General features: G+C 44.7%; 1 protein-coding gene across 1 annotated transcript in view; it reads left to right on the top strand.

Moving 5' to 3' along the window:
• LOC310752575 (transient receptor potential cation channel subfamily V member 6-like) overlaps window positions 1-4,048 on the top strand; it is a 36,374-nt gene extending 32,326 nt beyond the window's left edge. The window contains exon 15 of the mRNA XM_083593247.1: window positions 120-4,048. Within this exon, the coding sequence (XP_083449373.1) occupies window positions 120-384 (265 nt within the window). The 3' untranslated portion in view covers window positions 385-4,048. The remainder of the gene's footprint in view (window positions 1-119) is intronic.
• Window positions 4,049-10,772: the final 6,724 nt, after the last annotated feature.

The following is a 10,772-nucleotide window of genomic DNA, read 5'->3' on the forward strand; positions in this document are numbered from 1 at the left end:
ACCATTAAGTGACTTGCAGCTCTGTTGGTTAGAACTTGCTGCTGATAACACCAAAGTTGCCTTATTGGTAGTAGAAGTTGGAGAAAAGTCCTTAACCTCATTGTTTCTAATCTGTGCAGGGTGGAAGAGCGTTTGGATGCCAGCAAGCAGAAGATGCTTCGCTATGCAGAGGCCTTTAAGGGCCAAGACAAAGAGGATCTGGACAAGTTGTCCGGGAAGCTAGAGCTGGACGATCCTTTCCGGAAGGAACCGTCTCCAACCGTCTCGCGGAGCACAACCCAGAGTAGTTTCCACCGCGGTTGGCAAATCCTGCGGAACAACACCTTCAGCCACCTACGCGGGGAAGTGAACCACGCCTTGGAAGAAGAGGTCTACCATGTCTGAGATGGTGCTTCGCTGACTCTGCACGCTACTGGTGCTTTGCAATGCATCATTAATTTCTCAAGGTGCTGGAGGGATCTTGCGGCAGCTTTATCAGCTGCCGTTTCTAGGAACATAAGAAGAGTTCTGCTGGTTCAGGCCAAAGGCCCATCTTGTCCAGCATCCTGTTCTCACAGTGGGAAAAGAGATCTGTTCTCACAGATTCCCACTGGAAGTCTGCAAGCAGGAGCTGAGCGCAATGGCACCCAGTTCTTGCGATCTTGTGGCAGCGTCCCATGAGTTCATCGCATCTCTCTCAAGTGCGCTGCCTCTGCACTTCAGTGCAACAGACCCGAGGCACCCTTGGGATGTGTATCTCCTCCCTGCAGCAATTATTCTAAGGACAGCACCAGAGTTTTACCTGCATCAAAGGGGTTTTCATTGGGAGTTCAGTTACGACCCAATCAATAGTTCCTATCTCTCAGCATGTTCTCGGGCAACATTCCACAAAAGCTTCCCTATTCTCTGAAGAGTCAGCACTATGGAAATTTTAAATCTAATATGAAGGGCGGGGCGGACGTTATTTAAATTCAGGGAGCTGGCTAAATCTGACACAGCAACTGAGCAGACTGTCAACAGACAGCTAGCCAGCATTCCAGGGACCCTTAAAGAGTACGGACATCATCTCAACTAAGTACATTTCCACACTGCTACAGAGTGGGTTCTGCTTTTTGAGTATGGGAAGCTAGTGCACTTTAAGCCAAATGTGTGACGCTGGATTTTATCCCAGGGAGAACTTTTCTAGGTCCATGTCATTGGACTCCTCTGTTCTTGAAAAAGCAGGATTAAGGCCATTTTTCCTTGGCTGAATTGACCTCTGCTAATATTCGCTATTGCGGGGTGGGATGGGGGTCAGGGGAAGAGGTTTATGAACTCATTTGTGTTCACGTACAGCTGCCACTACTTCTCCTTGCGCAAGGAGACTGAGGCCTGCCGTGTCCATCTTACCAGCTGTTGCAAGTTCCTGTGCGCATAATTTGTGGGGAAGTGCCGTCTTGCTGCTCACCCGCAGTAGTATTTTACGGTGCCTGATTATGAGGGGAGAGCAAATGTGAGGCAGGATCCGGGTGTACGGATTGCAATCCAGATGGCATAGCAGATGCTGGTGAATATAGGTGTATAAAGCTCTTGGACCCTTCTGAGAACTGTTATCCCCAAATTCTGCTTAAAGTAGATCTGGAGTTCAAATAAAATAGCCAAGCTAGCTCAATTTTTTATTTTGAGTTTTGCACATCCATCAGTGGCTCCTTGCCTTTGCTTTACGGTAAGGTGAACTTGTGAAGTTCCTGCTCAGGAAGAAGAAGGGGAAAAAACACCTGCAGAGTCAAACTTAGTGAAACGTTTCAGGGGGGGCTTTCATGCTTCCGGGACTTTGAACTTGAGATGGCCTTTCATGAAGGATACAACTTAGAAGGGAGACTCGTCTTTCCACAAGAACGACGAGAGTGAGACTGGTGCTTCTACAGTCTCCCTCCAGCTTTATCATCACTTTGAATTTCATTACAGAAGGAAAACAAGAACCGGTCATTACTTAAAGTGAAGGAGTGACTTAAGATTGCTGCCTCTCCAACTGCAGAACTCAGTGGAAAGTTACCTGCATTCCTCTGTAGCAAGAGCAGTGAGGAGAGGTCTCAGCTAGCCAAAGGAAATGTACTTGCACAGAATATTTTTGAGGCACCTTGACTGCTAAAAACGCTTTGTACTGTGACAGTTCCTATCATGGAATTAGTTTGGGCTGTGGCTTCAATCAGGGTTTCTGAGGGTTTGGTTGTCGTCGTCCCCATTTTCATTCCTAACTTGAATTCCATTTTCTATCCATATTTTCCCTCAACTGGGCAGATTCCAAACTGTGTTCCAGGATTATTTTTATTTTCTTCACTGAGAAGCTCAGTAATGGTGTAGAAGCATCCCTGAAAAACGCCTTGTCCATCACTGCCAGTTTTCTCCAGCTTTGTCTAGTGCAGTGGGGGCTGATTCTACAGTTTATGCAGGGCCATTTCTCACCTTAAATGGAGTGCACATCTTGAAGATGCCACGCAAGCCTTAAGTTATGCCATTGACATGTGGGAGGAAGGCAGGATTGAGGAAGGGCCGTAACACACACGTTGCATGCCAAAGGGTCCAGGTTCAATCCCTGACACCTCCAGGTATGTCTGGGAACATTCCCTGTCTAAAACCTTGAAGAGTCACTGCCAGTCAGTGCATGCACTATTGTGCTAGATGGGCCAATGTCCCGATTCTCTGTAGGGTAAGGTGAGCGAACGTTCATTCATTTGCTATCAAGAAGCAAATTAGCTTTGGGTGGTCTTGCAAACATTTCCATTTTCAGAAGTTGCTCCTTAACATTTGGGGAGTTTGCACTATGCGAAAGTGAGAAGTGTGATTTGCACATAGGTAAAAGCATTTCCGTGCACTGCTCTGGCTTTGCCAGAAGCATCTTAGTCATGCTGGCCACATGACCCGGAAAAACTGTCTGCGGACAAACACCGGCTCCCTCGGCCAATAAAGCGAGATGAGCGCCGCAACCCCAGAGTCATTCGCGACTAGACTTAATTGTCAGGGCTCCCTTTACCTTTACCTTAAAAGATGCAGAACTTATGGTGGTAATGGGTTGTGAATTGTTGGTGGTAATTTATGTTTTAATACTTGGGAAGGTGAGACTGCGTGTGTTAATCGCCTTTCCAATCTTTCCCAAAGAAGCCTTTCTCTTTAGCTATGAAATGCCACTGAGGCTGGTTGAATGCCGTGATTGGCTCATCTCTGCATAGAGTTCCCAAAAATGTACACACACACACACACACACACACACACACACACACACACACACCTTTCCTCCACCCAGCACTATAAACTTTTAGTTTTAGTTTTTCCTTAATAAACACTGAATTTGCATTCATACTCATCCTAATACATCAGATGCTGTTGGTCTGAAAACAGGAAAATTGGAGTGGGAAAAGACTTGGTGAAGGGGCAAGCAGACGAAAAGCTGCATTTCCACGCATACATATTTGGGAATGATTGCAATTGGACAGGGGGTTTACTTCTGAGTAAATATGCCTAAGACTGTGCTGAAAATGCATAAGATATGATAGGTTACCAGGATGACTGCAATGGATTCTGTGCGCAATCAAGTACAAAGTTTCACATCTCAGGCACAAGCTGAAACTGTAGAGCCAAGTTCAGTATAGTTGTTACTTCCTGGAACTTGCCACTTCAGCCTCTGAATATCAGTGGCCATAGAAAGCTAGCAGCTCAAGTTTTCCTTGGGCATGCTTACATTCTGTGTGCGTGGTTTTGGAAGTGGGGCTTTTTCATAGGGAAGCATTATGATCGATGTGATCTTTGGCTTGCAGTTTTAAGTGCCACAGTCCAGGTAAAGTGTTACCATACATTTCTGCTGCTGATGTAAACTGGCACAGGGATCCTAAGCCCATGAAACATTTTGGTTTTGGAAGCTTTGATCTAAAATGCATATTGCACTTTTTTAAAAAGCTAGGGGAAAGTGATTAACAAATGCAGAAATGTAAGGTTATTTATCTGCGTTACAAACTGCATCAGTCTTATACCAGTTTATTGTGCTTTCTCCCAGAAATTTTGGGAACTGTAGTTTGCAGAGGAGCCGAGGATTCTGAAAAGCAAACAATACCCTCACTTAAAATGTACTAGAATTCCCAGGGATCCCTGGCAAAAGGGAATTAAAAAAAAAAAAAAACCACACTTCTAAGTAGACATGTATAGGACTGCACTCTTAAGGTCTATATGCAGGCACACTTGAAATCAGTTCACATAACTTGATGTACTGTGCCCACAGTTTCTCAAGCATACATACAGACTCTAGAAGGAACTGAGCCAAAGCGAGTTGAGATTGGTTGTTTTAATTTACAGGTTTGATTATTATTGTTTGCATTGCACTTTCTAATTCTCTTGTACAGTGGTACCTTGGGTTACAGACTCTGCTAACCCAGAAATAGTACCTTGGTTTAAGAACTTTGCTTCAGGATGAGAACAGAAATCACGCGGCGGCAGTGGGAGGCCCCATTAGCTAAAGTGGTACCTTAGGTTAAGAACAGTTTCAGGTTAAGAACGGACCTCCAGAACGAATTAAGTTCTTAACCCGAGGTACCACTGTATCATATTAATGTAATTGGATTCTACCCCCCACCCCCATTTTGGTAATAATAAAATAAACTTGGAGGTTAAAGTAAAATCAAATTCCAGTTTTGTAACATGAAAATATTTTCCTGTCTGAATTAGCAAGCTGGGAATTAAAGCAATCCTTTTGATATATCTAAGAAAATGTAAGATTCCTATCACCATCTAGATATATTTAGAATGTGACTCAAAATGTATTAGCAATTTTTCAAACTCTTTGCTCCGTTGCCAAAACCCCCACAGTGAACTGTTTAAGAACCTTCAATTAATTGTGCCCTGCAATTAAGTCAGGGCATGCTTCGAAAACCACTATTAAGAGATGGAAAATCCCCAGTGATTTTGAGCTCTCAAGAAACAAGCTTGTAGCATTCATCTGTACGAGTGTTATGCCACCTTTTGGAGCCAATATCGGTCGTAATCAGAGTTTTATATTAATTGCACATTTATAAACCTGTTCTCCCTTCAATGTTTTGTTTATGATGCAATTGCTTTTATAGTGACTATACAAATGTTTGTGTTGTAACTTGTAGAACAAGCTCATTCTAATCCACTTTTGTGGAATCGGGAAACTCGGCTTTGTTCCTCTTTAATAAACCTTCTGCAAGTGGGACTGCCATGCCTTTGTAGATAAGATGGTCAGATGTGAAACAGAGAACAGGGCTTCTGTGCCTTTTGATAGTTGTGAAAAAGAGGGGATTCAGCAGAGGTAAGTTGTATTAAAAGATGCATTAGCTGAAATTCTGTCTTCTGCACAACTATTGAAGCAGCAGAAGCCCTGTCTACTTTTGCAACTGCCCACCTTATTTGCTGGTGACTAGAGAGAGACTGCTTTACCCATCATTTTATACTTAAGAGATAAAAGAACTTGCTTCGCTCAGGGAAGTCAGCAGCTGTGGCATAACAAACGTGGAAGGGTATCCTCTGTGAGGGGAAAGTTATCTCTGGGATAACACTTTTGTTTCTATTTCGCAATGCTCAAAAGAGTCTTGTGAAACCATTCCAATAAAATTATCCATGTCAGACACAAAGTGGTGGTGTACATCTGTCAGAAATAATCATGACTTGGATCAAAAAGCCATTCTTTTCTGCACTCATCTGTATTTTGTATGTATCAAAAAATGTCTTATCAACTAGTGACCTCAAATCGTGTTGGAAGTACCTTCATAGTTTCGTTTTCTGTTTGGAAAACTTGCATGAATGTTGTTTTATGTTGCACAAAACAAAATCCGATTTTTGTATTGAAAATAAATCCTTTATTCCTACTTGGATATTAACAGGGTGTTGTTGTTGTTGTTGTTGTTTTACTTTCAGATATGCACTTGATTGAATCCAACTCAGTTATCAACAGGATACCACTTTAAATGTATAATGCAGATGGAGCCTAAATCTTGCCCCAGCAACAAACCCTAAACAATGCCCCACCCTGATGGTCTTTAGATATTCTGAGCAGCAAAAGCAGACTTTGTAGCTGGAGTCAGTCCCTGCCCTCTGAGGCCAGCTGGAAATGAGCTACACAAACCAGGAGCACATATTGCAGGACTCATGGCAAGCAGATTTGCAAACTAGAAAGCTGCACCACCAGGCCCATTGGGGAGCCCCCTGATGTAAAGGTAGATCTACTACTGTGGTATCTCCAGTGATGTTTGATCATTGCAGACCATGAACTTGCCAAGTGACAAAGTTTTCTGCTACAAATTTGCTGAGGGACCCTGAGCTGATGAAAATGACTTCATCAGTCTGGTCCTGATACTCTGAGCTGGCCGAAGAATCATTCTTAAGAACCTGAGAAGTAACCCCTAGTGGATCTGGCCAAAGGTCCATCATATGCGACATCTGGTTCTCATAGTGGCCAACCTGCAAGTAGTACCTCAGTGGAACAGTGTTCTCTGCACCTGCGATTTTCAGCATGGACTGCCTCTGATGCTGGAGGCTATACATAGCTATTGTGGTTTATAGCTATTTTGGGGGCATAGGCTAAGTTAAAGGTGATCCTGCTGTTTAAACTGGGAACTCCATACTGGATCCCATAAAGGCTTTCTGCCCACTCACCCTGCTACTGCTGCCCTGAAGAAAAGTCAAGGAATGCCTATTCAGCCTCACCCGTTCTTCTGACTTGATTTGCTTTTGCTCAGGAGGAAGGAGATGTGAGACCAAGGAGGAGGTAGGCATGCCACCAGGACTACTTTGTGCTCACCTGCCCAAAGTACATTTAACCACACCTAATTGATGCAGCAGCACCTAAGCCTCCTGTGACCCAGATTTCTTTTATCCTCAATCTACCTTGTTAGAAATGGCTCGGTTGTTTATAGTTCATGTTTATAGCGCACATTAACATCTGGCGAATGATGGCAATTGTGGATTTAGAAGGTCTGAGTGAGTAATCTGGAGCAATTTACTCTGTGGAGAACTTGGCTCCACCAAGGTCACCCACCATGTCGCTCTTGAAGGCTGCCACTGAGATGCCACCATCTGAATTATGTGGGCTGATTCTACACTACCACCATGATTTGATGTTCTTTTGGGTCGCTTTTCAGAATCATGTTTGCAACTTGATTTTGCCTCACTTGATCACGTAGTTGCAGCCTCCTGCTTGCTCCAGGGTCATCCCCCTGGAATTTAAAATCCAGAGGAACAACCTTCATCCCCTTAGGGACATCTGGAATGAGAACTTATTTTCTGATCAGATGGGTGCCTAGGAGCAGTGCAACAATTCTCTTGCAATCAGCTGCCCCTGCAAACAACCACCCTGTTGGGAAGTAGGAGTTCAGCCCAGCTGCTGACAATGTTGTTAATTTCTAAAGTACCTGAAACTTCCTTAATGCCACAGACAGATTAAAAACAAGACCATCTCTGCCTGCAGTCTTATAACCTAAAAGACACATCAAAGAAGCAGAAAGGGGAGGGAAGAAGAAAACAAACTTAGGTAACCATTTCTTAAAATCACACAAGTAATGGCCAATCTGAATGGGAACTGTGTCTACAGTTGGCCCTCTGCAAGTGACATAGGCCTCTGCTTTTATAGCTCTGCAGCCAGGGAAAGAAAATGGTTGTAGATTCAGCTATGTCAAGGGCTTCTGCTTTCAGCTGTTGGGCTGGCTTGCCTGATGGTGAGGGGCAATTGCGTGCAAAGGCCCCATGACCTGCTGTTCCCTAGTGATTAATAAACACACAGACACAAGTATTTAGGTTTATGGGATCAAATAGGCCACAACTTCATTGGTTACAGATGTGAGCGGTTTGGCTTAGGTTCCACTGATGGCCAAACTTGGCCCTCCAGCTGTTTTTGGACTACAACTCCCATCATCCCTAGCTAACAGGACCAGTGGTCAGGGATGGTGGGAATTGTAGTCCCAAAACAGCTGGAGGGCCAAGTTTGGCCATCAGTGGCTTAGGCATTGTGTGAAGCCAGGCTATATCTCAATTCACGCCCGTCTGCAGGGAGTCCATCTAAGGGTAAACCACCAATAGGGGAAGCCCTATGACTTACATAAAATAAGAGCGCCCCGAGGGGTCCCCATTGGGGTCGTGGCATGACCCTAGCCCATGTCAGGGCATCGGGCAGGATCCACACCCCCAGATCCCTTTAACAAGATATCCTTAATGAGGAGGGGCAGACGGAGGCTACAACCTCCCCTCCATCCAAACAAAGTGTTATGTACTGAGTTGAATAGAATCCAAAATGCAGCAGTCTGATTGGTCCTAGAACAATAGGATCCAAAATGCAGCAGTCTGATTGGTCCTAGAACAATAGGATTCAGAATGCAGCAGTCTGATTGGTCCTAGAACAATCCAGCAGTATGATTGGTCCGCAGGAGCCACCCAATCCAGCTCCAGGTGGAAGTGAATCCACAACCTGATTGGCCTACAGGAGAATCCCGGAATTAGCCAATCACGTGCAGCCCATTGTGTAAATAATGTATATAGAGCAGATACTTTGGGGAAACTTCCATTCCTCCTCACCACTATGAGCTGAATGAAGAGCATGAAATCCACTCTCGACTCCGAGTATATTTCACGAAGGCTTACCCAATGCCTAACCTCACAAAGTTGTGACAATTGCTACAAGGTAGGTGAAAACCAAATGGCTGGTGCCAATTTGCCAAGTGGAAGAAATTCCTACCCGGCCCCAACAATTTGGCGGCCATAGCAAGGTTGTGTCATAGGAAAGCATAAAAAGAGGGTGGGTGGGTTGGGAGATCTGGCGAGAGAGGAGAGCCCCCTGGCCGCGACACAGTTAAATTTCCTGTGGCCATGCCCCCTGCCAGCACTGATTGGCCAGCGGGGCCACACTGGGTGCTGGACCCGCCCAGCTCCAGTGACATGGCCAGGATTGGCATGAGGGGGCTGTCTACTCCCCGCTCCAACACCAGATCACCACAGAGATCCGGATGCCCGACTGCAACACTGCCCACCAAGAAAACTGAGCGAACCACAAAGCAGGTTTATGGCTAACAGGAGAGGGGGAAGAGGCAGATGTTTAGGGGTGCTGAAGTCTCTCTCCCTACTCCCTCCTATTCATTCTCTGCCACAAGCAGTAGTATCTTGGCTCCTGGATCCAAACCCGGAGTTTCCACCTTCCACATTAATTATCCCATTTATGGTTTTAACTTTTCAATATGGTTTTTATTGCATGGTTTTTGTGCTCATATGTTGCGAGCTGTTTTGACATTTTCTTTTTAATAATTAGCGGGATATAAATACATTTATAAATAAATAAATGTCAAATATTTAGTCCGCGAAGGATAGAAATTCTACCTTACGTCATCCAGATCCACGACACCCAAATTCCACCCCACTCCTGTCCCCATGGATCACCTGAAAATTGCTGAGGGTCCTGGCAGACGGCGTCTGCCCGTTGTAACCATTGTAAAGCATTGCTCTAGCTGCTGCATGGTTTCGAATTTTCATTGCTTTATTTCTTATTATATATTGCATTCTATTGTACTATGATCTGAATTCCATAAAATTCAAATTGTGATACAATAAAATGCAATGTGAGAAATAAAAGAAGCAATGAAAATGCAATTCAAAACCATGCAGCAGTTAGCTCAGCGCGTTACGTATTGTTATGCATGAGTTACCCGAGTTCGATAAAGGCTGGCGTCAGCGGAGGGGATGGAATACTAACATCACATGGGATCCAAGTTGCCAGAGCAGTTCAGGATGGGCCTTATTGTAGACATACAAACTGATTTGGGTCTTCCTCCCCTCCTGCCCTGAACTAGATGTCCTCATTCTTTACAAGATACTGAATAAACATGGTAAATGCAGAAAATTAACAAAAACCTACTCCAGCCAGTTTAGCCTGCCACGAAAGATTCCCCTCCCTCCAGGGTCAGGGAGTGCACACCCCACCTCCTTGGGCACCCAGCACCTAAAGGGCATCGGGTATAACTGGCTTGCCCTTGCCCTTTCCCCTACTGCAGGGGGTGCAACCACCAATAAACCCTGGAAAATTGCCATCATATTCTCGGCAATCGTTTCTTCTTGGGCCTTCATACAACTCTGTGCTCCAGCATCTGTGATACCAGGCGGCCAAAAGACACCCCTGTTTTTAAGATATCCTGGTTGCATGCCTCGACTGAAAACTGAACTGGGGGGGGGGATAATTTTATTTGGAAAGGACTATACGTAGCTCAGTGGTAGAGCACATAATTCGCAAGTGAAAGGTCCCAGGTTCAAGCCCAGATGTCCCCAGGTAAGCCTGAGAATAACTTTCCTGTGTTCTTATTTGGTTTTCTCCAACAAGAAGCTGCAAAGAGTCATTGTCCAGGCTTTCTGACTGCCAGCCAGCCAAGGCTGTACTGATCTGACCGGTGTTATCTGGTAACCAGTACCGGTTCTAAGAAAACAGCAAATTCTAAGTCATGCCAGGTGTTTCCCAAACTTACCAGCCTCTGCCTTGGCTCTGCTCCTTGGCCTGAACCCAGAGGGCCAACATTTCTGAAATGTAAAAGTTGGCAACTCTAGCTGGGTAGGAGCTGTTGCAACATCCAGCTCAGAGTACAGTGTGTGTTAATTCCATTGCTTAAACTGATGCCACAGATGGGGGAGATGTTATGTGTTATACCAGCAGAACATGGATCTTTTTTAGCTCCTGTGATTCCTCTTTTAAAGATGAATGATCAGAGCTTGTTGAAATAGAAAAAATAATAATAAAAACCATGCTGGACAACTGCCCCAACCCATATCAAATGATG

This window comes from Podarcis filfolensis (genome assembly GCF_964270895.1).
Source record: "Podarcis filfolensis genome assembly, chromosome: 17".
NCBI lineage: Eukaryota > Metazoa > Chordata > Lepidosauria > Squamata > Lacertidae > Podarcis > Podarcis filfolensis.